General features: G+C 40.5%; 1 protein-coding gene across 1 annotated transcript in view; it reads left to right on the top strand.

The window, feature by feature from the left end:
- The window catches only part of Cltc (clathrin heavy chain), a 79,845-nt gene that overhangs the window by 13,709 nt on the left and 38,278 nt on the right, over positions 1-27,858 (top strand). The window contains exons 2-9 of the mRNA XM_045158028.1: positions 7,525-7,732; positions 13,344-13,612; positions 14,126-14,287; positions 16,452-16,565; positions 16,834-17,007; positions 21,061-21,258; positions 22,391-22,591; positions 27,481-27,633. Of these exons, the coding sequence (XP_045013963.1) occupies positions 7,525-7,732; positions 13,344-13,612; positions 14,126-14,287; positions 16,452-16,565; positions 16,834-17,007; positions 21,061-21,258; positions 22,391-22,591; positions 27,481-27,633 (1,479 nt within the window). The remainder of the gene's footprint in view (positions 1-7,524; positions 7,733-13,343; positions 13,613-14,125; positions 14,288-16,451; positions 16,566-16,833; positions 17,008-21,060; positions 21,259-22,390; positions 22,592-27,480; positions 27,634-27,858) is intronic.

The raw sequence follows: 27,858 nt of genomic DNA, 5'->3' as shown, positions 1-27,858 counted from the left end.
CAACTTCCATAAGTGTAGGCAACAAACCATGATAATTCCTTTCCAAATCTACCCTCCATTGAATTCCTCCTTTCTCCTCTGTTTTGATGTTGTCATTTTCCCTTCCTATTATAAAGGTCTTAGGTAGGTAGTGTCAGGCACTATGCACTAACTTCTTTTTTGAAACAGACTCTCACTCTGTAGCCCAGGCTAGCCTCAAACTTATGGCATCCTCCTGCCTCACCCCCTCAACCCAGTACTGGGATCACAAGCATGAACTAACACATCCACATTAGTATTTCTGTTCTTGATCTGTACAAAGAGTTGTTACTGCTGGTGGTAGTGGTGGTGACTATATTATCATCTCTCAAATAAATAAGCAAAATATTTTTGTGTAGGTTGAGATGCTGCATAGGTTTAGAAAAAAAGTTGGAAGTAACAGTGGAGAGAATTTCCAGATACACTTTACTCATATTCTTCAAATGTAGAGGGAGGGGAGTTTTATTTTGTGCCCCAAATTTGTGATACCTCCTGCCCTAGCCTCCTGAGAGCTGCAATTACATGCATGAGCCACGGCACTCAGCCTGTTAATGTTATTTTACAAATATTTTTATTTACTTAAGAAAGAATGTGTGTGCGCGCATGTGTGCACGTACAGAGAACTCACTACTTTTTTTGTTTTCGAGGTAGGGTTTCACTCTCGCACAGGCTGACCTGGAATTCACTATGTAGTCTCAGGGTGGTCTCAAACTCACCACAATCCTCCTATCTCTGCCTTCCAAATGCTGGGATTAAAGTCACGCACCACAATGCCTAGCTGAACTTAACTACTTTTGCATCTGGTTTAGGTGAGTGGTTGGGGAAATAAACCTGGGATGTAGGCTTTGCAAACAAGTGATGAGTGCTAGCCATTTCTCCAGCTCTCAGTATACCTTCCCCTCCCCCCAGGATTGGGTCCCACTCTGGCCCAGGCTGGCCTCAAACTCATGGCAGTCTTTTTACCTCTCCCACTTGAGTGCTGGCATTAAAGGTATGTACCACCATACCTGGCTATATATATATTTTTTCCTCCATGGGTAATAAGTTTACATGGTGTAAAATAGGAGAACCTCCTGTCTCAGCTTTCCTAGTGCTCGGATTACAGATCTGGCCTAGGGTGGTGACAGGCCTCCTTAGACCCTCATGCGCATTTCACTCACTTCAATTATTTATATTAGTGTGGAGTCCTGAATTTTGTCTGTTTCAATGTTATGATATTGGTTTTAGTAAAAGGACTTTTGTCTTTCTATGTAAGACATTTTAGAAAGGTATGCTAACGACCGTGGGTAGAAGAGACCTTTATTCTTTAAGAAGGTTACTTTTTTTTGAGGAGTCTAAGGTTTGCTCATCTAAAGTAACCTGGGATTATGGTGTATGGACCAATTAGAGAACTTGGGCAAAGCTTGGTTGTAAAGCGGTATAGGGTGGGTAGGTGGGTGTAAGGGTCAGGCATGCTTTGAGTCAGTGGCTTCATTCAGTTCTTGCACACAGAGAAGAAAAGTGCTATGCCTGCTTTCTTGTTTTACTTTCTCAGTCTTGAACTTTTGGGGGTGAAGAACTTTTGATACTAACCTTATACCATCTGTCTGCATAACTTCCTCTTTTAGCAAAGGTGTTAGAGACATACCAAGTTTGGCATAAGACCTTAGCATGACTGTTCTAAAATACCTTTAAAAAGAATTAAAATATGGTTACTTAACGTGAACATGTGTGTGGTTTTGATTTAATAGGCAACTTAAAGAGCATAATTAGAAGTCTTAAGGTATAATTTCTTTTCTTAAAATCGGGCGGGGGCACGCCTAGGGAGATTGCTCAGTGGTTAAAGCACTTGCTGTGTAAGTATGAGGACTTGAATTTGGATTCTCAGCATCCACAAAATGCTAGGTATAAAGGCATACATTTGTAATACCAGCTCTGTAAAGGTGGAGAGTAGAATCTTGGGGCTTGCTGGCTAGCTAGACGAGCGAAATTGGTGAATTCTAGGTTTATTGAGACCCTGTTCAAAGAATGAGGTAGAGAGTGATTGAGGCTCTTACCTGACATAGACCTCTGGTCTATGCAAACATGTGCACACACACTTGAGTGTACTAACCCATACACACACTCAAGAAAGGAGGGTTGGGAAGGTGGCTCAGTGGATAAAGCACTTGCAAATGTGAGTACGTAAGTTCTGATCCTCAGAATTCCCATAAAGACTATGTTATAGTGCTAATGTCTGTAATCCCTGTGCACCTAGGACAAGAAGAGAGGTAGAGCGAAGCTCACAGACCAGGGAGCCTGGTAAATGCAGAAGTGAACAATGAGACCCTGCCTCAAACAAGGTTGAAGGCGAGGACTACACCCAGAGTTGTAACCCACCCACCCACCCAAAGCGTGGTGGCATGTGCTTGTAATCCCAGCAGGCAGAGGATCATACCAAATGCAAAGTCAGTGTGGCTTTACATAGTGCATTCCAGGACAGCCAGGACACATAGTGGGACTATTTAAAACCAAAAAGGAAAACTTCAGTGTCTTGGGTAAGCTAAGCCCTGAGATACCACTAATCTGTTATCGGTAGTTAAAAGAAATTCACACCCAGAGTTTTAACCAACCAAGGAACAGCTGAGTTAAGCAGATAATGAAATGCCAGTGCAAAACAGCTACCCTGGGGTGGCCTAAAACACTGGAGTGTTGGAGCTGCTTATAGTACTCATGGAGGCCTCTGCAGTGTGCCAGGTATTGCTTTTAACATTGCACATCAAATCCTCACAGTGCGAAAATAGGCACTGTCATCCTAGTACACAGAGTGTACATCCTAGTATACGTGTAACTGCCTTGCCCATTGTCACCTTAATGGAAAAGCTAGTAATATGTTTGGACATTTGGACTCTTAGGAGAAATTCAGAAAAGCAGTTGAGTCTAGTTGTCATTTGTACTTTGTAATCAAATATATGAAGTTGACCATAATTGCTTGAATGAAGAAACATCTGTGTATTCTAAATTAAATTACAGGGAACCTGAAATACTACAAAAACTAAGAATGTAGTGTGTGTCTCCCTTCCCACCCTCACACCCCCCTCCCATTCTGTATTAATCCAAGTGGAGGATGAGAAGAGAAAAACAAAATGAACTGCAAATGAACTCCAGATGCATGTGCTACTTTGTGCATCTGGCTTATGTGGGTTCTGGGGAATCTATCCTAGGCTGTCAGGTTTTGCAAGTAAGCACTTTAACTACTGAGCCATCTCTCCAGCCTTTGTATATTACTTTTATGGGTATAGCTGTATGAATACTATGAGCAATTGGAATACTTCAAATTATTGGGAAGGAAACTAACAAGTCTAAGGAGCCTCTATTCTGAAAATGTATAAATCTGCTGTGTAACTAAGTGGTGTGGACTAAGTTGGTTTAGAAAGGCCTCCCTCCCTGAAGCCCACTCCCAATCCCTTTGTACATTTTGCAGACAACTTCCATTATCCTGTGCTAAATGCAGGTAGAACAGCTAGTGTAGGCCTGGAGAGAAGGCTCAGTGGCTACTTGTACTTCTTCCATGCGCATGAGGGTCTGAGGAGGCCTGTCACCACCCTAGGCCAGATCTCCAGATCCCTCCTAAACAGCTGGGCATGGCCATGCGTGCCTGTAACCCCAGTCCTCCAAAGGGGAGCAGAGACCAGGGAGTAACCTGGGCTGACAAAAAGTACCAAGCTCTGGTATCAGAAAGAGATTCCTGCGCAAACTGAGAACTGGGAAGACCGCTGGAGCAGGATGGACAGCATTCTTTTGGGGCCGCTGCAGTCGCATGTCCCCTTCTCCACCCACAGCAGAGCTCAGAGGATGCTACAAAGGCGCATAGTGGGCGTATATACCACACAAACGCACGTGCAAGCAAAAGGAAAAGGGTTGAGATAAATAAAACCAACAATTCATAATGTTTTATTGGCACCAGATTCATTATAAGTTGCATATCTCATAGCTTTTCCTTGTATTGCAGCCTTTTGAGCTTGTAAAGCTGGTTAATATTCTACTTTAGTACCATGATTGTATTAATTGTTAGACAGTGGTTTAGCTCTGTGCTTAGACTCTGAGTTAATGTAACTACATTTTATAACTGGTATATTGGTATGCCTGCAGTCTTTGCTGTATTTAAGAAAGAACTGAAAGTAAAGCACAGCCTTTACTCTTACGCTGCTTTTTTTTTTTTTTTTTTTTTTTTTGGTATTTTGATGTAGGGTCTCTCTCTAGCTCAGGCTGACTTGGAATTTACTAGTCTCAGTGTGGCCTTGGATTCCTGGCAATCCTCCTACCTCTGCCTCCTGAGTTCTGGGATTAAAGGCGTGCGCCACCATGTCCAGCTTCATGCTGGATGTTATTCCAATGCTAGGCCTGGCTACTTGTAGCAAAGAAGTTTTTAACAAAGGAATTAGATAAAATAACAGTTGATGGGGTCTAGCCAGTCCAATGAAGGGAAACTAACTGGAGGATACAAGCCAGAGAAGGTCATTATCTCTCCCCCACTGTGCATTTTCTTGATTCCTTTTTGTATTTAACACCATGTAAATTTATTACCCATGGAAGAAAGTGGGAGAAATGGTCTGGCCAAGGCTAATAAAGCCTTCTGGCAGCCTTTTATAGAAGGATTTAATGTGTCATACTGTTTCGTCACCCATTAGATCCATTGTAGTAGAGATCCTTTTTATTTTATTTTTTATTTGATTTTCTATTGTAAACAATATCCCATGGTAATTCCCCCCACTTTCCCCTTTGAAATTCTACTCTCCATCATATCCCCTCCTCCTCTCAATGTCTTTTTTTTTAAAATTTTATTTATTTATTTGAGAGCGACAGACACAGAGAGAAAGACAGAGGGAGAGAGAGAGAATGGGCGCGCCAGGGCTTCCAGCCTCTGCAAACGAACTCCAGATGCGTGCGCCCCCTTGTGCATCTGGCTAACGTGGGACCTGGGGAACTGAGCCTCGAACCAGGGTCCTTAGGCTTCACAGGCAAGCGCTTAACCGCTAAGCCATCTCTCCAGCCCTCAATGTCTTTTTTATTTTGATGTTACGATCTTTTCCTCCTAGTATGATGGTCTTGTGTAGGTAGTGTCAGGTGCTGTGAGCTCATGGATATCCAGGCCATTTGGTGTTTGGAGAAGCATGTTGTAAGGAGTCCTACCCTTACTTTGGCTCTTACATTCTTTCCGCTACCTCTTCTGCAATAGACCCTGAGCCTTGGAAGTTGTAATAGAGATATTTCAGTGCTGAGCACTCCTGTCACATCTTCTCAACACTGTGGTGCCTTCTGAGTCATCCCAAGATCACTGCCATCTGAAAAGAGAATCATCTCTAACCAAGATTGAGAGTAGCATTAATATATGGGTATGACCATTAGGATAAGCGCATGCTGGGCAGTTTAGTGAGCATAGTATATACATTTAACCATACAGCAGCAGACATTACACCCCTAGGGCTCATGACTACCCATGTTGTAGGTTTTCAGTATCAGGGATGTATTCCCTCTCATGGAGCAGGCCTCCAGTCAAATTAGCTGGTGGTTATTGCACCCATTGGCTCATTTGGCTTGGCTGGACAAATACAAGGCTTGCAGTGTCCACTGTTGAGTTATTTTCACTGGTGATTTCTCTCTTTCCCATGGAAGTGCATGCAGTGCTTTTTCCGGCTTTTTGTCAGCTGGTCTACATGGAGGTTTTCAGCAATCAAACTCCAGATGCTTGTGCCACCTAGTGGGCACCTGTGACATTTCACTTGCCTTACCTTTTGTGCATCTGGCTTATATGGGATCTGGAGAGTTGAACACAGGCAAGCACCTTAACTGCTAAGCCATCTCTCCAGTACACATACTCTCTCTCTTTTAATATTTTATTTATTTGAGAGAGAGAAAGAGCCCAGTAGGTGTAGAGAGAGAATGGACATACCAGGGCCTCCGGCCACTGCAAACAACTCCAGAGTCATATGTCACCTTGTGCATCTGACTTATGTGGGTCCTGGAAAATTGAGCCTGGGTTCTCAGACTTGGCAAGCAAGAGTTTTAACAGCTAAGCTGTCTCTCCAGCCCTCAGGCTTTTCTATATTATATTCTCTGATGGTATAGAAGTGCTTGCAGCTCCTTTAGGTCCCTTTCACATCCCTGTGCCTTAGAACATGCTTCTCCTACATTGAACATCCTTTAGATTGTCTTCCTAAAGGCATTGCCTTAGCTCTGGAGCCATCTTTTCTTTTCCTCCCTCTCTTTTTTTTTCCTCTCTATCCTCCTTTCTTCATGTGTATACATGTTCTCTTCATACATGTGTGTGCAAGTATGTATTTTGTACATGAGTATGTGAGTATGCATGCATGTGGAGGCCAGAGATGAACAAGGTAATTTCCTCAGTCTTTTCCTACCTTTTTAACCACTGAGCCTTCTCCCATCCCCACCTTGTTCTTTTTTTTTAATTATTTTTTTTTATTTATGTATTTATTTGAGAGAGGGGGACAGAGAGAGAGAGAATAATGGACACACCAGGGCCTCCAGCCACTGTAAACAAACTCCAGATGCATGTTCCACCTTGTGCATCTGACTTTACATGGTTCCTGGGTATTTAAACCTGGGTCCTTTGGCTTTGCAGGCGAGTGCCTTAACCGCTAAGCCATCCTTCCAGACCCCCACTTTGTTCTTTTGATACAGAGTGTCTTGGTGAACTGAGAGCCCACCTATTGAACCATCTCTACCTGCCTCTTCCAATGGCATATACTACCATGCTGGCATTTTATGTGGGTGCTGGTGGTCTGAACTTGGGCCCTCTTGCTTACCTCACCTGCTGCCAGCCCCATATGACGCCATCTTTGACAGGGCACTCTTTCCACTGTAGCATAACTTTGTTTACTTGTCTGCCCTCATCTCTGTTCCTTTAGATCAAGAACTTTGACAGTTTACATCTTTCTCTTCTGCTTAATACTAAATCTTGATGTACAGATTAGATTCCTGAAGCTTAATGCATGTGAATAATTAGCTGTGCCAAATATTAGGGGGGATAAGAGAGGGTAAGTCCAGTAGTGTGGAGATCTTAAAATTAACAAGAAATGTGATGATTTCAAATCCCTTGAAACATTAGTGCTAGCTCTCAGATGTCTCTTTCCTTTAACTTCATCTCTATTTGTTCTCCCTTATAGTGAGGTTAAAATAAAACAACTGAATATCATTTCCTGGAAGATGGAAAGAGTATTGTCTATTATCTGACTTTTTTTATTTTTTTGAGGTAGGGTTCCACTCTAACCCAAGCTCATCTGGAACTCACTCTGTAGTCCTACTCTGGTCCTGAACTCACAGTGATCCTCTTACCTGTGCCTCCTGAGTGCTGGGACTACAGGTGTGCTCCACCATGCTGGCTTGTTTTCTCACTTTAATTAGTGTGATTTAATTAGTGTATCTATAGACCATTGGTGGTTAAACTAGGATTTATAATGATGAAAACATGAAGGTCAAATATTTCTAACCTACTTGGTAATATAGTTTATTAATTTTTTTTTCCAGCTCCAGAACCTGGGTATCAACCCAGCAAACATTGGCTTCAGTACTCTGACCATGGAGTCAGACAAATTCATCTGCATTAGAGAAAAAGTGGGAGAGCAGGCCCAAGTGGTAATCATTGATATGAATGACCCAAGTAATCCAATTCGAAGACCAATTTCAGCAGACAGTGCTATCATGAATCCAGCTAGCAAAGTAATTGCATTGAAAGGTATGAAAAAAATGTGGATTTTTAAAATTCTTATGTGTATTTTATCCAAATGCAATTGTTAATGTATGCCTTTTAAAAGTATATTGAGTGAATTTAATGAAATCTGCAAAGTTAAGACTAATAATGAGCTTAGTTTTTATGAATTATGGGGAATTTTCCTGTGAAATGTCTTAGAATAGATGTGCTTGGAATAATTTCTAGAATAAATACATTTAAAATTTTTTATATGATAAAACTAAAAAAGTATTGTAGATTCTTTCAATAGAGGAATTAGTGGTTATATTGTAAGGCCACATTAATGTTAGGGCTTAAAGATTTCAGAATTTCTTATGACCAAAAATCTGCTTTTGTAATACTAAGGCTTGAATTCACACTAATTGTTGTATTTGTGTATGTACGTGTATAGGAAAACATTACACTCTGGAATCATGGGTATTTTGAGTTTATGCAGACTAACATTCTCTCTTGGATTTTTAAGAAATACAGATTTAAGTTTATTTGTGATAGAGAAATTGAGAGAGATAAACAGACAGACAACAGACAGCATTAGTGTACCAGAGCTTCTTGCCCTTGTAAACAAACTCCAGAAGCATGTGCCACTTTGTGCATCTGGCTTTACGTGGGTGCTGGGGAATCAAATGTGGGCCAGCAGGCTTTACAAGCAGGTGCCTGTATCTAGTGAGCCATTTCCCCAGCTCTATCTTTGATTTTTTTTTTTCCCCCCAAGGTAGAGTCTCACTCTTGCTCAGGCTGACCTGGAATTCACTCTGTAGTCTCAGGGTAGTCTGGAACTCATGGCGATCCTTCTACCTCTGCCTCCCAAGTGCTGGGATTAACAATGTGCACCACCACACCCGGGTATCTTTGATTTTTTAAAAGTATTTTTTATTTATTTGAGAGAGAGAGAAAGAGAATGGGTGTGCCAGGGAATCTAGCTGCTGCAAACAAACTCCAAATGTCTGTGTGCCCCCTTGTGCACTTACATGGGCCCTGGAAAATGGAACCTGGCTTGCAGGCAAGCACCTTAACCATTAAGCCATCTCTTCAGCCCTGATTTATTTATTTATTTGAAGTAGTGTCTCCCGTTAGCCTAGACTGACCTGAATTCACTATGTAGTTCCAGGCTGGCCTTGAACTCACAGCAATTCTCCAACCTCAGCCTCCCAAATGCTGGGATTAAAGGTGTGTGCCACCACATCTGGCAAATAACTTTTTTTTTTTTTCCATTTGAGAAAGGAAGAAGCAGAAGGGGAGAGAGGGAGAGAGAGGGAATGGGTGTGCCAGGGCCTCTACCCACTGCAAACAAACTCCAAATACGTGTGTCACCTAGTGTATCTGGCTTTATGTGAATACTGGAGAATTAAATTGAACCTGGTTCCTTAGGTTTCACAAGCAAACACCTTAACTACCACTAAGCCATCTCTCTAGCCACCCCCTCCCCCCCATCCTCCTTTTTTTGAGTTGTGTCTGGCTTTATTGCTCACGCTGACTTTGAACTTGAAATCTTTCTTCTTAGCTTCCTGCATAGCTGGGAGTATGTAATGGGATTATATAATTATAAACTTATATATAATACCAAGCCAGTGTAACTGCTTAATTGTTAGAAGGCACCATCAATCTAAATAGAGTTGAATGGTCTTGTTATCTGAGAGCCTATTTTCTTTGAACATTAGAATAAGAATGTAATTTATTACTAATATGGAAATTATTAAGAAGGCTAGATGACTAACTGATGGAATCTCCTCCACTTTTGGGGGGGGCAATACTAGAGATTGAATTTTAGGACCTCATATGTGTTAGGCAGGCATTCTCCCATTGAGTTATTTTCTTGGCCCTTGCTTTTCTTGATAGGAGGGTACCACCATGCTCCGCATGTCTTTTTTTTTTTTTTTTTTGGTTTTTCAAGGTAGGGTCTCACTTTAGCTCAGGCTGACCTGGAATTCACTATGTAGCCTTAGGGTGGCCTCGAACTCATGGTGATCCTCCTATCTCTGCCTCCCAGGTGCTGGGATTAAAGGCTTGCGTCACCATGCCCGGCTTGTCTTTTTTTTTTTTTTTTTTAATATTTTTATTTATTTAAGAGAGAGTGTGGGCACACAAGGGCCTCTAGCCACTGTGAACTAACTCCGGATTCATGCGCCTTCTTGTATATCTGGCTTACATGGGTCCTGGGTAATCAAACTGGGGTCCTTTGACTTTTCAGTCAAATACCTTAACCATAAGGCCATCTTCTCCAGAACCCCCTTTTTTGGGGGTCTCACTCTAGCCCAGGCTGACCTGGAATTCTCAGGGTGTCCTTGAACTCATGGTGATCCTCCAACCTCTGCCTCTTGAGTGCTGGGATTAAAGGCATGCATTGTCACCACGCCTTGTGGTTCTGAACTTTTTAACCAATCTTTTTTTCACATGATTTAACCTTTATATTTAATAATGCATATTGACTATCTCTTGTTAGAAATGCTTGGGCTTGGAAACCAGAACTCTATCAGAGTTTGGTTCCCCCCCCCCCAATTTAGAGGCTTTGCATAGACTAAAATTTTTTAAAAAAAATATTTTATTTTTAAACCGGGCATGGTGGCACACGCCTTTAATCCCAGCACTCGGGAGGCAGAGGTAGGAGGATCGCTATGAGTTCAAAGCCACCCAGAGATGACAGAGTTACTTCCAGGTCAGCCTGGACCAGAGTGAGACCCTACCTCGAAAAACCAAAAATTTTTTTAAAAATTATTTTTATTTATTTGACAGAGAAAGAGGGAGAGAGAGAGAATGGGCATACCAGGGCCTCCAGCCGCTACAAGTGAACTCCAAACGCATGTGCCCCCTTGTACATCTGACTAATGTGGGTCCTGGCAAATTGAACCTGGGTCCTTTGGCTTTGCAGGCAAATGCCTTAACCGCTAAGCCATTCCTCCAGCCCTTTAATTTTTTTTTTTGTTCATCACACAGAGAAAGATGCAGGTACAGAGAGAGAACAGATGTGCCAGGGCCTCCAGCCACTGCATACAAACTCCAGACACGTGCACCCCCTTGTGCATCTGACTAATGTGGGTCCTGGGGAATTGAGCCTCGTTTATTAGGCTTAGGATTCACAGGCAAGCGCTTAACCACTAAACCATCTCTCCAGCCCTTTGCATAGATTTTATTGTTACATATTCCTGATCTGAAAATCAAAAACAGAGATGCTTGAGTTCTATAGCACTCAGAAAGTTTCAGAGTTGGATCTACACTACTGATTAGGAAGTAAATGGTGGCAGGTTGGGGAGTTAATGAGCATATTCACACAAATCACTACCTAGGGCAGAAGTTGATGATAAGGAAAGATGTTCCAGATTTTTCTGGGCAGCAGATGGCTTGTGGCAGTATACATACATTTTACTTATGTTAGAAAAATAATTTGGGGGCCGGGTGTGGTGGCATATATACGCCTTTAATCTCTCCACTCAGGAGACAGAGGTAGGAGGATTGCTGTGAGTTTGAGACTATCCTGAGACTTCCTAGTGAATTCCAGGTCAGCCTGGGCTAGAGTTACACCCCACTTCAAAAATAATAATAATAATAATAATTTTGGGCTAGAGAGATGGCTTAGCAGTTAAGGCACTTGCCTGTGAAGGCTAGGAATCTAGGTTTGATTCCCTAGTGCCTACATAAGCCAGTTGCACATATTTCTGGAGTTCATTTGCAGTGGCTGGAGGCCCTGGCATGCAAGTCTCACTCTCCCTGTCAAATAAATAAAATATTTAAAAATAATAATAATAAGCTGTGCGTGGTGACACACACCTTTAATCCCAGCACTTGGGAGGCAGAGGAAGGAAGATTGCTGTGAGTTTGAGGCCACCCTGAGAGTAACTAGTGAATTCTAGGTCAGCTTGGGCTAGAGTGAGACCCTGCCTCAGAAAACAAAAATTTAAAAAAAAAAAATAATATTAACTTTTCTAGGTGTGGTAGTATGCATTTTTAATCCTAGCACTAAGGAGGCAGAGGTAGGAGGATCGCTGGAAGTTCGAGGTTAGCCTGAGACTACATGTTGAAGTCCAGATTAGCCTGGAGTAGAGTAAGACCCTACCTTGAAATACTAATAGTAATAATTATTATTTTAAGATATTAAGCTCCTTCATAAAGAATATAAATTCAAGTGCCTATCATCTCTCACATTTTTTACTTAAAGGGTCATCATTTAAAAATTTTCAGAATTCTTTTCTATTTTAATATTACTGTTATCTTATCACATTTCTTAATGCTTTCTTATGTGTGCAGATGGTGAGTTGCCTTAAATTAGATTGTGTTGATTATTGTCCTGTTTCATAAAAAGAGCATTGCAAAATAGAATATTGTAGCTTTGTGCCAGTATGTCCACACTATAGACTTCAGCTGTCGTCCTTTGGCCCTCCTCCCCAGATTCTCCAGCCCCTTTTATATAAAAGCTAATAAAAGTCTAGTGATCTGGGGTTGGGGAAGGAAGCAAAGTATAGCAAGTCATTACAAATTACTGCTTCTCTCTAAAGCTACTTGAAACCTCACAGCTTCTTTTTATAAACAGGACTATAACTTTCACAATTTTTCAAGTCTGATTGTGATTTATATACATGTGGGATGGTAACATTATACTTTGTCTTGTAGATCTTGTAGAAGTTGTATGTGGTAAGAAGGGGTGTAGTACAAAGCTTTTAGGCTTTGTTTCCCCCTCACCCCATCCCCACTTCCACTGTTACAAGTTTTGTCCTTTAGGAGCCAGATTCTTTGTGGCTCAGGAATGGAGTTTTCCTTACTTCTTAAAGACTAATCTTCATAACCTAGTGATAATGAGGCTTTGACCTCTATTTCAACCAAATCACTTTTGGAGACTGTGATAGATTTCAAATTACAAGTATAAGCCCTTGCATCTGACTCAGTGGACTTTTTTTTTTCCCTTAACACTTAAGGCAAATTTCATCCTCCTATTACTAAATGCTTGTTGTCTTAACTGGATGAAGCTTGAACTTTGTTTTTACCTCCAGAATATTAACAGCATCTGACACTGTCCTCTTCCTTTGTCTTCCTCCTGTTCTCCAGCTTCTCTGCCTTCCCTTTGTGTCTTAAGTCAGCTAACAATGCAAATGTAGCATGCATTTTCCTTCAGGTTAACAAGGCAGAGTTGAAGTACATCCTCTTTTCCAAAAACAGTTTCCACAAGACTCAGTTGAATGAGAGATGACTGCATATTAAAAAATAGACATTGCCTCTTTGTGTTTTTATTAGATTGGCTTTGTCCTGTGTATATATGAAGCTCTTAGTTTATGTGCGAAGGAAACATACTTAATTGAAAGTATGGAAGTTATAACTTTGTTTTTCATCAATGAGAAAGCTATACCTTAGACTTATTTTTTTTTCCAATTGGGCTAGAATCCTATATCATAGTGTTGAACATATGTTTATTAGAGATACTAGAGTTTTTGCTTAACATTGTAGACACAGATTGTTGCGGCTACCTTTTTAGTGATTCTAGCTCGAGTAGTATGACTCCTGAAGTTGGTTATTAGTTTTATGACAACCAACACTTTGCTTGGAGCTAGTTTGGCCGGGTATTAATTCATTCTGAGCATTATTTTTAATTACTCTTTAATTCTGTGTTTAGCTGGAAAAACTCTTCAGATATTTAACATTGAAATGAAAAGTAAAATGAAGGCCCATACCATGACTGATGATGTCACCTTTTGGAAATGGATCTCTTTGAATACTGTTGCTCTTGTTACGGATAATGCAGTTTATCACTGGAGTATGGAAGGAGAGTCTCAGCCAGTGAAAATGTTTGATCGTCACTCCAGCCTTGCAGGGTGCCAGATTATCAATTACCGCACAGATGCCAAGCAAAAGTGGTTACTTTTGACTGGCATATCTGCACAGGTAACATGTTTCCTAATTTCTGATAAGGAAGAAGTCTAAAGAACTATTTTACTTAAAATTAGTTTGTTTTGAAGATAGATCTTTTACACTTAGTCCTGTTGAATTCAACTTACTTGAAAAGATTTTTTCTTTTCAAAAATAAGGATTGCTTAAAATCTTTATACTGACAAAATTTCAGAGTATTCAATTGTTAAAACTCTTGAATATTAAGTAGAACTTGAGTTTCAATGTGAATGATTTAGAATTTATTATGAAATAAATATACTGGACTGCAGAATGATTATCTTTATCTTTTTTATTATGACATTATATATAGAGATGATTGTATGGACTCATTTTAAACATTTATATTAAACTTGAAAGAGAATGTTTGGAGCTAAACTTAAGTTACATTGAGAGACTAAATAGCAAAGAATTATAAATCTTGCTGAAGATGATATTCTAGTTATTTCATTAGTCGATGAATTATTGCTTTATTGGGTCTCCAAAGTTGATTTCTTTGATCCTTTGTAGCAAAATCGTGTGGTTGGAGCTATGCAACTATATTCTGTAGACAGGAAAGTTTCTCAGCCTATTGAAGGACATGCAGCTAGCTTTGCACAGTTTAAGATGGAAGGAAATGCAGAAGAATCAACGTTATTTTGTTTTGCAGTACGGGGTCAAGCTGGAGGAAAGGTAAGTTTTGGCTATAGTAATTATTTTAGTAGTTCCTTTTCTTTTGGTTTTTCAAAGTAGGGTTTCACTCTAGCTCAGGCTGACCTGGAATTCACTATGTAGTCTCAGGGTGGCCTCAAACTCATGGCGATCCTCCTACCTCTGCCTCCTGAGTGTTGGGATTAAAGGCTTGCGCCACCACACCTGGCCTTATTTTAGTAGTTCTTTGTCTTTCTTCTGCCTGCCCTCTAAATTTGTAACAGCCTTCTTCCTTCCTTACTAATTTTTAAATTCAAATTTGTGGTGAGTAGCAAATTCTGCATCTAGTGATACTTTTTTGAAATGACTAATATTCCTCTCCCCCACCCCAGCCCCCAGTGGGTTTTGCTTTTAACAAGCTCATATTAAGTAGCTTTTTAGGCTGGTCTTTAATCCCTCCTGTTTTAGCCACTGAGTGCTGAGATTATAGGTGTATGCTACCATGTTCAGCTATCAGCTGTTTATTTTGATTGCCTGTATCAGAGGCCTTATGTTGGTGTTCTTCACTTTACTCTGTCTAGAATCTTGAGGGTTGCTAAAATACCCATTTGTGTATGCTGAAAATATGATCAATAAGTATTGCCTACAATCTGCATTTTAAAATTCTGTAGGTGATAGCTGAAATAGATGGGTGGAATGGGTGACAGCTCAAGTTGGAGATTCCTAATTGTGGCTATACATTGGAATTTCCTGAACAAGTTCTTAATGTGTTAGAATTTGTATTCGAGGAGCAGAAACAAGGTGTGGTTGATGTAACAAAATTAGTGACAGGATATTGGCGACTTGACAGTAGCTAGCACAGTTATGCAGCAAGCTTGGGAAACGAGGAAGGAAAAGGGAGAATGGGTAGCAGCCAGTTTCAGCCATAAAAACAAAACAAAACAAAAAAACCAACATTGCACACCTCTGATGACTACTTTTTATTATGCCTGCATCGCCAGATGCCTGATGATGAGTCAGTTTGCTGCTATTTCTGCTGCTGGAGTAGAATCTCTGCAGTCTAAAAATAACTTCGTGTCCCGAGCTCCCTATTTGAAGTCCACTTGTAGGCAAGATCACATGGCTTGTATCTTAGCTTTGAGGCCTGCCGCAAACACCAAAAGTGGAGACTAGCTCCTCTTACCACCAGAACTTGTTCTGTACTCTTTCCTGCCCCTAGTTAGGAAGGAACAAATTATGGGCAGGCCATATGGCTTGTGTGTGAAGGGAAACAACTCAGCTAGGTATGGACTGGGTCAAATAGATACACGGACAGGGAGGAATATAAGAACCTAGATTTTGTTTGGAAATACTAAATTATAATTTGGTGTTACAGAGAAAAGCCATCGGCAAGTGTCTTCAGAGGTGATCTATTACTAGTCTGTGCTCTTCATTTCATACAGATTAAGGTGTGATTATTTCATTCAATAGGTAAATTTCAAAATAACACGGATTCAGAAGATGCATAGATTTCTCAGTTTTATTCTGCAGTTTCTTTCAATTGCATCGCTATAGTAAAGTAGGGCGAAAACCAGTAAGAGCAGGATTGGCACTGGTGCAGTTGTATGAGTGTATGTCATTTTGTCCTAAATAAATTCAAGGCATAATACTTTTGTGTTACCACCAAGATTTCTCTCTATTTTATGGTCATACCCACTTCCCGTCTTTGTAATTTTATATCAAGAATCTCTTAGCATAATGTTCTTAAGAGTTTGTTCCTTTTTTAATATTAATCCTTTAATGTGTCAACTTTCATAACTTAACAACATGTAAGGAAAAAATTACAATAGTTTTCCTAACACAAGTTTATTCTGCATCATGAAGTGTCTGATGTTTGAGGTCTGACTTCATAATTTTTTTTTTTTTAAATTTGGAAGCAGAGAGAGAATGGGTATGTCAGGCCTCTTGCCATGCAAATGAACTTTAGACCCATTTTGACCCTTTGGCTTGACAGGAGTGGCCTGGGAATCAAACCTCTGAGCCATTGCTCCAGACCATTCCCCCTACTACTTTTTTAAGTGGAGGAATATTTTGTACTATAGATGTATCAAACACACTACACCTATTAAAGGACATTTTTGTTATTTCCAGTTTGAGGCTTCAAATAAACCTATAACCAACTACTCAAAGATGTAAATTTATATCTATTTTATTTTCTTTTGAACAGTTACATATCATTGAAGTTGGCACACCACCTACAGGGAATCAGCCCTTTCCAAAGAAGGCAGTAGATGTTTTCTTTCCGCCAGAAGCACAAAATGACTTTCCTGTTGCAATGCAGGTATACTAAACAAAATAAGTGGACTGTTAAACATGTTTTCTCATAAATTAATTCATGTAATCAATTAATGTAAGCAGTTATCCTAAGTTGTCAGAATTGTCTTCTCTGTTGTCTTACGGGTTTTATTCTTAATGTTTTATGTAAAATCTTGGGATCTTACATATGTAAATGTGCTATAAAAAATAAGGGAAGCCCTAAATATTATCTTAGAAGTTTTCATATAAGTTTCTTGCTAATGTCCTAGAATGTGTTCATTTTCTTTGTACAGATCAGTGAAAAGCATGATGTGGTGTTCTTGATTACCAAATATGGTTATATCCATCTCTATGACCTTGAAACTGGTACCTGCATCTACATGAACAGAATCAGTGGAGAAACAATCTTTGTTACTGCACCTCATGAAGCCACAGCTGGAATAATTGGAGTAAACAGAAAGGGACAAGTAAGAAAACTTTGTAATTTAAGCAATGAAAAAACCACATCATTATTAACTTTTTTTTCCCAAAAGATAACTTTATAGGTCAGAAAATACTATGTAGTGGGGAAAAGGTTAAGAGAAGAAATGGGTAGTTTTGGTCACTGGGTACACAGTTGCAGCTATGAAGGATTAACTGATTTAGAAATTATGTGTTCAACATGAGGACTGAAGTTAATAAAATTGTACTATACTAGGGATTTTTGAGGAAGGGTCTCTCTGTAGCCCAGGCTGACCTGGAATTCACTATGTAGTCTCAGGCTGGCTGCAAACTCACTGTGATCCTTCTACCTGGGCCTCCTAAGTGCTGTGATTAAAGACGTATAGTACCATGTCTGCTTTAAAAGTTTTATAATGGGGGGATGGGGCTGGAGAGATGGCTTAGCGGTTAAGGTGCCTGCTTGTGAAGCCAAAGGACCTAGGTTCGATTCTCCAGTACCCATGTAAGCCAGATACACAAGGAAGCACATGCGTTTGGAGTTGATTTGCTGTGGCTGGAGGCCCTGGTGTACCCATTCTCTGTTTGTCTCTCATCCCTCTCTCTCTCTCTCTCTCTCTCTCTCTCTCTCTCTCTCTCTCTCTGTTTACAAATAAATTTTTTTAATTTTTGTATTAATAACTTCCATGATTATAAACAATACCCCATGGTGATACCCTCCCTCCCCCCACTTACCCCTTTGAAACTCCACTCTCCATCATACCCCCTCCCCATCTCAATCAGTCTCTCTTTTACTTTTGATGTCTTGATCTTTTCCTCTTCTTATGATGGTCTTATGCATGCACTGTGAGGCTATGGATATCCTGGCCATTTTGTGTCTGGAGGAAGCATGTTGTATGGAGTCCTGACCTTCCTTTGGCTCTTACATTCTTTTCGCCACCTCTTCCGCATTAGACGCTGAGCCTTGGAAGGTGTGATAGAGATATTGCAGTATTGAGCACTGCGGTCATTTCTTTCCATCACCGTGATACCTTCTGAGTCATCCCAAGGTCACTGCCATCTGAAAAGAGAAGATTCTCAACCAAAAGTGAGAGTAGCATTAATATAAGGGTGTGAACATTAACAGAAGTGCTTACTGGGCAGTTTGATAAGCGTGGTATATACATTTAGGCAGACAACAGCAGTTGTTATATCCCTAGGGCTCATGACTACCCCTGCTTTAAGTTTTCAGTATCAGGGATGTATTTATTCCCTTCCCATGGAGCAGACCTCCAGTCCAATGAGAGGGCAGTTGGTTTCCCCCATAACAGACATGCCGCTATTGCACCCATTGGCTCATTTGGTCTGGCTGGCCAAATTTAAGGCTTGCAGTGTCCACTATTGAGTATCTTCACTGGTGATATCTCTCTCTCCCATTGAACTGCATGCAGAATGGCTTCTTCTAGCTTTCTGTCAGCTGGTCTATATGGAAGAGGTTATCAGCTCAGTTCCAGCAAGATTTCTCAGTGGCTTTGCAACCCATGTATATGGAGTCTTCAGCAATAGGGTCTTACCATCTATTCCTGGTGGGAAATCAAGGGCCTCGGCAATGGCCTATAATGTTTTGGGGGCATCAGGGATCTCTCTGGTCATCAACTCACTGGGAGATATCCCATCCCTGGCACTGAAAATTTTCTAGCAACACTCTACGACTCCTGAGGGTTACATATGTTTTATTTATATCCTCTTAGATTTTGATTAGCTGTCCCTCCACCTTTCCTTTACTCAATCTCTTCCCCATTTTGGGCCTTTTTACCCCCATTCTTCTACTTACATATATACAATACCATCCTATTAAGTATCCCCTTCCCTTTCTTTCTCTTCCCTTTATATCTCTTTTCTAGCTTACTGGCCTCTGCTACTGAGTTTTCTCCTTCTCACACAGAAGCCAGTCATCTGTAGCTAGGATCCACATATGAGAGAACATGCGACACTTGGCTAAAATTTTTAAAAAGTTGTTTAAGGGGCTTGTCATTTAGTTTACCTCCAGATTAATATTTTTCTCAGAAATAAACAAAGGAAGTAGATTAGGATGTTTTCCTCCTTTATTTAATTAATTAATATATAAGCAAAGAGAACGAGAGGGAATGGGAACACTAGGGCCTCTGGGTCCTGGTAATTGAACCCAGAATGTCAGGCTTTGCACACAAATGCCTTTAACCACTGAGCCATATCTTCAAATTTGGTTAAATTTTCAAAAAAATTAAAAAGTTAAGCTGATTAAGAGTTAATTCTTCTAGAGGAAGAATCTTTTTCTACTTCTGTCTCCTATCTCAACTGCCATGCAAATGTAAGAAGCTGAGTTTGTATCTCCAGCACCCATAAAAGCTGGGCATGACAGCACACACTTATAATTCCAGCACTGAGGAAAAAGACAGAAACATCCCTGGGGACTGCAGGCCAGCTAGTCTGCTTCAGTGGGAGACTTTTTTTTTTAATTTAAAAATTAGAAACAAAATAACGTGGAGAGACTAGGAAGAATGCACTTGCTTACCAAGTCTATTGACCATGTTCAAATCTCCAGTCATTCACGTAAAGTTGTGTGCAAGAAAATAGCACAATTGTGTGGCAAGATGCCTGGTGCCTGGAGTTCAGAGCTTCAGAACCCACATAAATCAGACACAGTAGTGGATGCATAAAGACCTGAGTTTGTCTCAGGCAGTGGCAAACAGAGTCTGGAGAATACTGAAGCTCTTGATCTAGTTAATCTTGACTTTGCAACAATAAACAGCAACAATAAACCTTGTCTCCAAAAAAATGGTACAAGGGCTGGAAGATGGCTTAGCAATTAAGACGCTTACCTGCGAAGCCTAAGGACCCATGTTCAACTCTCCAGATCCCACATAAGACAGATGCACAAAGTTATGCAAGGGTGCAAGGTCACATGCGTACAAGGTGGCACATACATCTGGAGTTTCATTACAGTGCCTGAGGCCTTGGTGTGCCAATGAAGGTGAGGGCTGACATTGGATTGTCCCTGACCGCAATATATACCTGTGCCCATATTCACATGCACACATAGAGAAGTCCCTTTTTTAGTTTTCTTTGGCTTTTTGAGGTAGGCTCTTGCTCTAGCCCAGGCTGGCCTGGATGGAGCAGCTTCTTCTTTTTTTTTTTTTTTTAATATTCTTTTCTTTTGTGTTTATGTATTTGAGAGAGAATGAATGGGTGTACCAGGGCCTCCAGCCGCTGCAAACAAAATGCAGATGCATGCACCCTCTTGTGCATCTGTCTTACATGGGACCTGGGGAATCAAACCTGAATCCTTTAGCTTGGCAGGCAAATGCCTTAACCGCTAAGCCATGTCTCCAGCCCAGCTTCTTTTTTAAATGTATGTGTGTGTGATGCTAGCGATTGGATACAGAGCCTGGCCCATTAGCACAAGATATGCCACTGTGTTACACTCTCAGCTTTGACTATATCCTTTAAGTAGTGTGCTTTAATTGGAATAGAATGGCACATTGCAGGTATAGGATGGCCTAAACTTTGGGGGTGGAAATTTGACCTAGAAGTAGAAGAATCTTAGAGTTTAAAATTTCTTCCTTTTCTCCCAAAGGGTTAGTACAAGCTAGGTGTGATCTGTATGCCTGTATCCCAGACTTGGGGAGGTAGAGGCAGTTACCATACATGAGACCATATCTCAGAAAATAAACAAACAGATAAAGGAATAGTAGAATATGAAGAGCAGATTCTTATTTGCATTTGAGGTTGGGTCTCCCTCTAGCCCAGGCTTACCTAGAATTCACTGTGTAGTCTAAGGGTGACGTTGAACTCACAGCAGCCCTCTTACCTTTGCTTCCCAAGTGCTGGGGTTAAAGGCACTTTTATTAGAATTTAATTTTTTTTTTTTTGTTAGCATGTATTGCACACATCATGGATTTTTATTACATTTTCACACAAATTATTATGACAACAAAAAAGACAGTTTTCTAAATTTCATAGTGTGGTTACTTTCATGATTCAGTAGTAACCTGTTCTAAACAGATTGGGTATCATTATCCAAGGGAACACACCTCAATTATTCTTTATCTATTAAATTACAGGTTTTGTCAGTGTGTGTGGAAGAGGAAAACATCATTCCTTACATCACCAATGTCCTACAAAACCCTGATTTGGCTCTAAGAATGGCTGTTCGGAACAACTTAGCCGGCGCTGAAGAACTCTTTGCCCGTAAATTCAATGCCCTTTTCTCCCAGGGGAATTACTCAGAGGCCGCAAAGGTGGCTGCTAATGCACCGAAGGTAAATGACCACGATATTGGAGTTCCTGAGATTGGGTTAATGCTAATACTCTCTATTTCTGCTAGTTCCAGAAGAAATACCAGCTTTGTACAAAAAATAACCATTTTCAAGTTACATTTTCCTTTAGTTGGATATGATACTCGTCAATCTTCCAGATTGGTGTTTTAAGACTTAGAATGTTAGAAGGATACTATAGATGTAGCAAGTGGTGATTTACATAGGTATAGCTGTGTGTAGTATAATACTGTTGGAGCTCATTAATGATGCCTACTGATTGTGGAGAGCTAGTCACTTAACAGAGCTATCCAGTTTGTGGTGGTAAAGCTGCCAGAATGTGAACCAAGTTTATTCTCATCAACGTTTACATTGCTTTATGGTAAACCTTACATTCCTAACCAATATTACGAAACGTGTACTTAATTTAATATGGAGTTGATTTAATAACGAAATGAACCAAAGATGTAATAAACATTGACTGTACCTTACAATAGGTGGTTAAGATTTGAAATTTGAGTTAATAATGTATGCATTTAAAATTAACTAAGAGGTGCTGCAGAGATGGCTCATTCAAAATGTACAGGTTTTTTTTTTTTTTTTTCTTTTTTTTCTGAGGTAGGGTCTCACTCTAGCCAGGTTGTCCTGGAATTCACGATGTAGTCCCAGACTGGCCTTGAACTCACAATGGTCTTCCTACCTCTGCCTCCTGAGCCCTGGGATTAATGGTGTGCACCACCTTGCCTGGCAAGATGCTCATTTAGTAGAGCAATTGCCGTGCAAATGTGAGGACCATGGTTAGGATTTTCAGCACCCATGTAAATGCCAAGTGGGCATTAGGCCTGCCTATAATGTCAATGTGGGAAAGGCCGAGACAGAGAACCCTTGGGATAATGTGACTAGCAAGACCAGCTGACACAGCGAGCTCCGGGCCTAAGTGAGAGACCCTGGCTCAGTAAAACAAAGAGGAGAGCAGTGGAGAAAGATGCCAGGTGTCACCCTCTGGCTTACGCATGCACGTACGCGCACACACACTCCATATACATTGGGGAAACAATTGGCCCAGGAGACCTTTAGGATTACTAGTGTGATGTTTGGGTTATCTGTGAAGATGTTTTAACATGTGTCCTTTTTTAAGGGAATTCTTCGTACTCCAGACACCATCCGTCGGTTCCAGAGTGTCCCGGCTCAACCAGGTCAGACTTCACCTCTGCTTCAGTACTTTGGAATACTTTTAGACCAGAGCCAGCTGAACAAATATGAGTCCTTAGAACTATGTAGGCCTGTACTTCAACAAGGGCGGAAACAACTTTTGGAGAAGTGGTTGAAAGAGGATAAGGTATGTTAATTTGTACTGACACAATTTTGCTTTGATTAAATTTAAACCAGATTAGCAAATAAAAACTGTTTTACCTGCACCAAAATGTCTCCATCTGTTATTTATTGCTTATAGAATACGTATTAGTAAAAATGCATATAGTTAGTACCTTTTGAGAAATAGTTTTTGCATCTGTTGATGTGAGATGGATATGTTTGTTTTGCTTAGAATTTGAAAACATAATCCAGGATTCTTGCTTGTTGGTTAAAACTGCTAACCCGGAAGTGAATTACTGTTTTGTTTTGTTTTGAAACAGCATGATATGGGGTGCTTACTTTATTATACAGTCATATTTGTCAGGTTATTTGACATGGATCAGGATATGACCTGATCTTCCATTTTGCATACTTGGTATGCACAGTAGTTCCAGCACTCAAAGTATCCAGTCTTGTCAAACGTTGAGAATCCCATCAAAATTGTAGAATTTGCTGCTAGTAAATTGGTAAATAAAAACATGTTTGGCTGTCAAGGAGAATGTTATATATAATTTGGATGATGCATACATTCACAAGACAGCCAAGCTAGCTACTGTAAGTAGTGAGGAGCTGTTGCACTGATTTTGCAGAATGTTAATGGATAAAACATGAAAAAGTATTTAAATTGGCTGCAGACAGGAATCCTTTTAAAAAGTTTTTTTTTTAATTAATTTGCATGTAGAGGTAGAGCACAGGCATAGAAGGACAGAGAGAGAGAGGGAAGGAGGGAGGGAGGGAGGGAGAGACACACAGAGAGAGAGAGAGAGCAAGCATGCCAGGGCCTCTAGCTGCTGCATACGAATTCCACTTGCATGTATCACTTTGTGCATATGGCTTACATGGATACTGGGGAATTGAACCCAAATTGTTAGGCTGTGCAAACAAGCACCTTATCTGCTGAGGCCAGCCTGGAGCTTGTTTATTTATTTGAGAAAGGGAGAGAGACAGATACAGATAGACAGAAAGCAGGCAGAAAGAGTGAGTATGGACACACCAAGGTCTCCCACTACTACAAACTTCAGATTCATGTGCTACTTTGTGCTTCTGGCTTTCTGTGGGTAGTAGGGAATGAAATCTACTATGTCAGGTTTTGTAAGAAAGTACCTTTCTTTAACTGCTGAGTCATCTCTCCAGCTCCAGAAACTTTTTAAGCAAATGCTTTCTAAAAAATATCCATTCATAAATATATATATGTATACACATACATACATACACACATACATACACACACACACACACACACACACACACACACACACACACATATATTTAGTTAGTTAGTTAGTTAGTTAGTTTTTCGAGGTAGGGTCTCACTGTAGCCCAGGCTGACTGGAATTTACTATGGAGTCTCAGGGTGGCCTCGAACTCATGGCAATCCTCTACCTCTGCCTCCCAAGTGCTGGGATTAAAGGCTTGCGCCACCATGCCAGGCTCATTTATATATTTTTAATTATATATTTGGGCCTCTTGCTGCTACAAACTCCAGATGCACTTGTCACTTTGTGTCTTCCTTTACATGGGTACTGGGGAATTAACTCAGGAAGCAGGGTCTCAGTCTAGCCCAGGCTGATGTAGAACTCACTCTGTAGCCCAGGGTGACCTGGCACTTGTAGCAGTCCTTCTACCTCAAGCCTCCTGAAAGCTAGGATTATGAAGGCACATGCCCCCACACCCAGCTTGTGAGTTGCTTTTAAATTTGTTAAACTTTGAGCATTATTGTGTTTTGCTAGCATTTTTTGCATTCCTAACTTTTTTTTTTCTTGCTCTAGCCCAGACTGACCTAGAATTCACTTTGGAGTCTCAGGGTGGACTTGAACTCATAGTGATCCTCCTACCTCTGCCTCCCGAGTGCTGGGATTAAAGGCGTGCGCCACCATGTCTAGCGGTGTCCCCAGTTCTAACTCCTTATGTCTTCAACCAGCATCTGGCAATCACCCAGGATATTGGAAGGCCAGTGCATCAGAATTGAAATGCTTGGGCAGACAGAATCTCTACTGAAGAATTATTACTAGCCATACTAGCATGTATTTAAGGCCCTTTCTAATTGCTTAAGATAAGGAATGTGGGAATAGCCAAGGTTTAAATGGGTGACAGCTTTTGGGGTATAATATTTTTTAGTGAATAGTCATGTGGGGTTCTATTCACTAGTTAGCATTTTCAGTTCAAATGTATCGACTGATAGACCTTACTGCCAGCATTGAGTATCAATTAAAATGACTATTCTCTGAAGTTATCATTAAAAACAGAAAATATATGGCTGAGGATGTGGCCCAGTAGTCCAGTTCCCAGCATCACCCACTCCACCCTTGCAAAAATAAAAAAGTAGAAAATCAACTCTAGCATGTAATGCAGAACTCTTAGGACACTTACTTCCACATTGTGCAGTTCCCTAAGGGATTGTGTACTACCTAGAAATTATAAAGTTTTTATCTGTTTGACCTTGTAAAATTAGTGTCCTGTCTTATCATCTTTAATCCTCAAATCAAGAAGTTGGTGGATCTCTAGGTCTTCGGTTACATCCTATTTTTAACTGGTACTTATGTAAGGAATAGGTGTCATTTGGCTCCACTACATTTACTCATTTGTTTTGAGACAGAGTCTCTATATTTAGCTCAGTTGGTCTTGGTCTTACAATCCTCCTAATGCCTCATTGGCTCTGTAGATAAACCAGCACCATACCTGGCACTGTCAAAATTTCACTTTACAGTAAATATTAAAGTTTGCATTATTGATTTGGGGTATAGTTCAGCAAGAGTGCTTTCCTAGCGTGCTTAAACCAATGGGTTGAATCTCTCTCCAGCCACAAAGAAACAAACTATTTTTGGAAAACTGGGCATAAAGTCGTCAAAGTAGAATAGGGACTAGTTGGAAAAAGAAAAGAAAAGAAAAAGGAGGCTGGAGAAGGTGGGCAAGAGAAAGTACCAGGAACGGATTTTGATCAAAATGCATTATAGGGCTAGGGGGAATGGTTAAGGCACTTGCCTACGAAGCCTAAAAACCCAGGCCTGATTCCCCAGTACCCATGTAAGCCAGATGCACATGGTGGCCTGTGCATCTAGAGTTTGTTTACAGTGGCTAAAGGCTCTGGTGTGCCTGTTGTTCCCACCCTCTCATCTGCCTCTCTCTTTCAAATGAATAAATTGATGTGTTTTTTTTTTTTGTTTGTTTGTTTTTCGAGGTAGGGTCTCACTCTAGGCTCACCTGGAATTCACTATGTAGTCTCAGTGTGGCCTTGAACTCATGGTGATACCTCCTGACTGCCTCCTGAGTGCTGAGATTAAAGGCATGTGCCACTACACTTGGCTCCCAAATTAAATAGATACATTAAGTATATGGGGCCGAGAAGATGCCTCAGTGGTTAAAGACACTTGCTTTCAAAGCCTCTCAACTAAAGTTTGATTTTTCCATCCACCCACATAAAGCCAGATGGACATTTGTTTGCAGTGTCAAGAGACCCTGGAGCACCCATATGTGCATGCATACAAATAAATAGATTTTTTTTTTAAAAAGTTCAAAAGAATCTGGTCAAAATTTTCTTCCAGAGGAACTGGTGTGAGGTGAAGGGTTTGGCAGGAATGGGAGGGGCAAGAGTAGCTCATAGGATTAAAATACACCATTAGGGCTGGAGAGATGGTTCAGTTAAGGGACCGGGTTTGATTCTCTAGTGTCCACGTGAACTCAGGTGCACAGGGTGGTGCATATGGCTGGAGTTTGTATGCAGTGGCTAGAGTCACTAGCATGCTCATTCTTCCTCTCTCATAAAATTTTAAAACAATTATTTTATATATATCATTGTCAAGAAATTAAAAAACACAAAAGGAGAAAAAAATTGGAAATGTGGATATCTTTTTCTGAAATTTTTTTTTTTTTTTTGATTTTTCCGGGTACTATCCCAGGCTGACCTGGAATTCACTGTAGTCTCAGACTCTCTTCAAACTCATTGCAATCCTCCTACCTCTGCCTCCCAAGGGCTGGAATTAAAGGTGTGTGCCACCATGCCATACTCATATCTGAATATCTTTGATGTTAGAATTATAAGGTTCTGGGGCTGGGGAGATGGATTTGTGGCTAGAGGCACTTGCTTCCAAAGCCTGCTAATCCAAGTTCGATTCCCTAGTACCACCCATGAACAGCCAGATAATAAACAAAGTGATACATACATCTGGAGTTTGTAACAAGAGGCCCTAGCTGGACCATTCTCCTTGCAAGTAAATTTTAAAAAATGTTTTTACTCAAGTGTGGTGGTACACACCTTTAATCCCAGCCCTTGGGAGGCAGAGATAGGAGATCGCTGTGAGTTCAAGGCCACCCTAAGACTATTCCAGGTCAGCCTGGGCTAGAGTGAGACTGTACTTTAAAGAAGTATAAGGTTCTGCTATAATTCACATCATTAAATTTCCAATAAAGTAGTTGGTAGTGTCCAAAGTTTTTGTCTAAAGTGTTGGGGGGCTTTGCTTAGGTAGGAATTATGGAGAACTACAGACTTTGCTGTGAATACAATACCAAGAATACCAATCACGGGCTGGGGAAATGGCTTAACAGTTAAGGTACTTGCCTGCAAAACCACAAGATCTAGGTTCGATTTTCCAGGACCCATGTAAGCCATATGCACAGAGTGGCGCATGCATCTGGAGTTTGTAGCAGCTGGAGGCCTGTACGCTCATTCTCTCTCTCCTTCTGTGTCTGTCTGTCTCAAAAAATTAATGTACATAAAAATATTGTAAGAGTACAGCCCATGCATATTTATAGTGTATTTTGGGAAAAGTAGTAGTGCCAACCATATTGGCTCTTATTTATAAGGAAATAGCATTAAGCACTTAAATATACAGCAGCTAATGGACCACTAACCAATTTTTTTTCCCTCCTTTTGGACAGCTGGAATGTTCTGAAGAACTGGGTGATCTTGTAAAATCTGTAGACCCAACATTGGCACTTAGTGTGTACCTCAGGGCTAATGTCCCAAATAAAGTCATTCAGTGCTTTGCAGAAACGGGTCAAGTCCAGAAGATTGTTTTATATGCAAAAAAAGTGAGTTCAATATAAATTCATAAAACCATTGAGAGAAATCAGCCTTTACTAACTTCATAGCTGCTGTGTGTAGAGTTCATACCATTGAAAAATGAAACAAAAATACTCCTGCATGGCTTGTAATTTAAGATAGTGGGGGCACATTTAACATGTTAGGAACTGGTCATTGACAGTAATTGAGTCAGTTTTTAAAAACTTTCTATTTGTTCCCATATGTCACTAGCA

This window comes from Jaculus jaculus, chromosome 9 (assembly GCF_020740685.1).
Source record: "Jaculus jaculus isolate mJacJac1 chromosome 9, mJacJac1.mat.Y.cur, whole genome shotgun sequence".
In the NCBI taxonomy this organism is placed as follows: Eukaryota; Metazoa; Chordata; class Mammalia; order Rodentia; family Dipodidae; genus Jaculus; species Jaculus jaculus.
The sequence above is the reverse complement of the archived record's forward strand: the minus strand, read 5'-3'. Positions and strand labels throughout refer to the sequence as shown.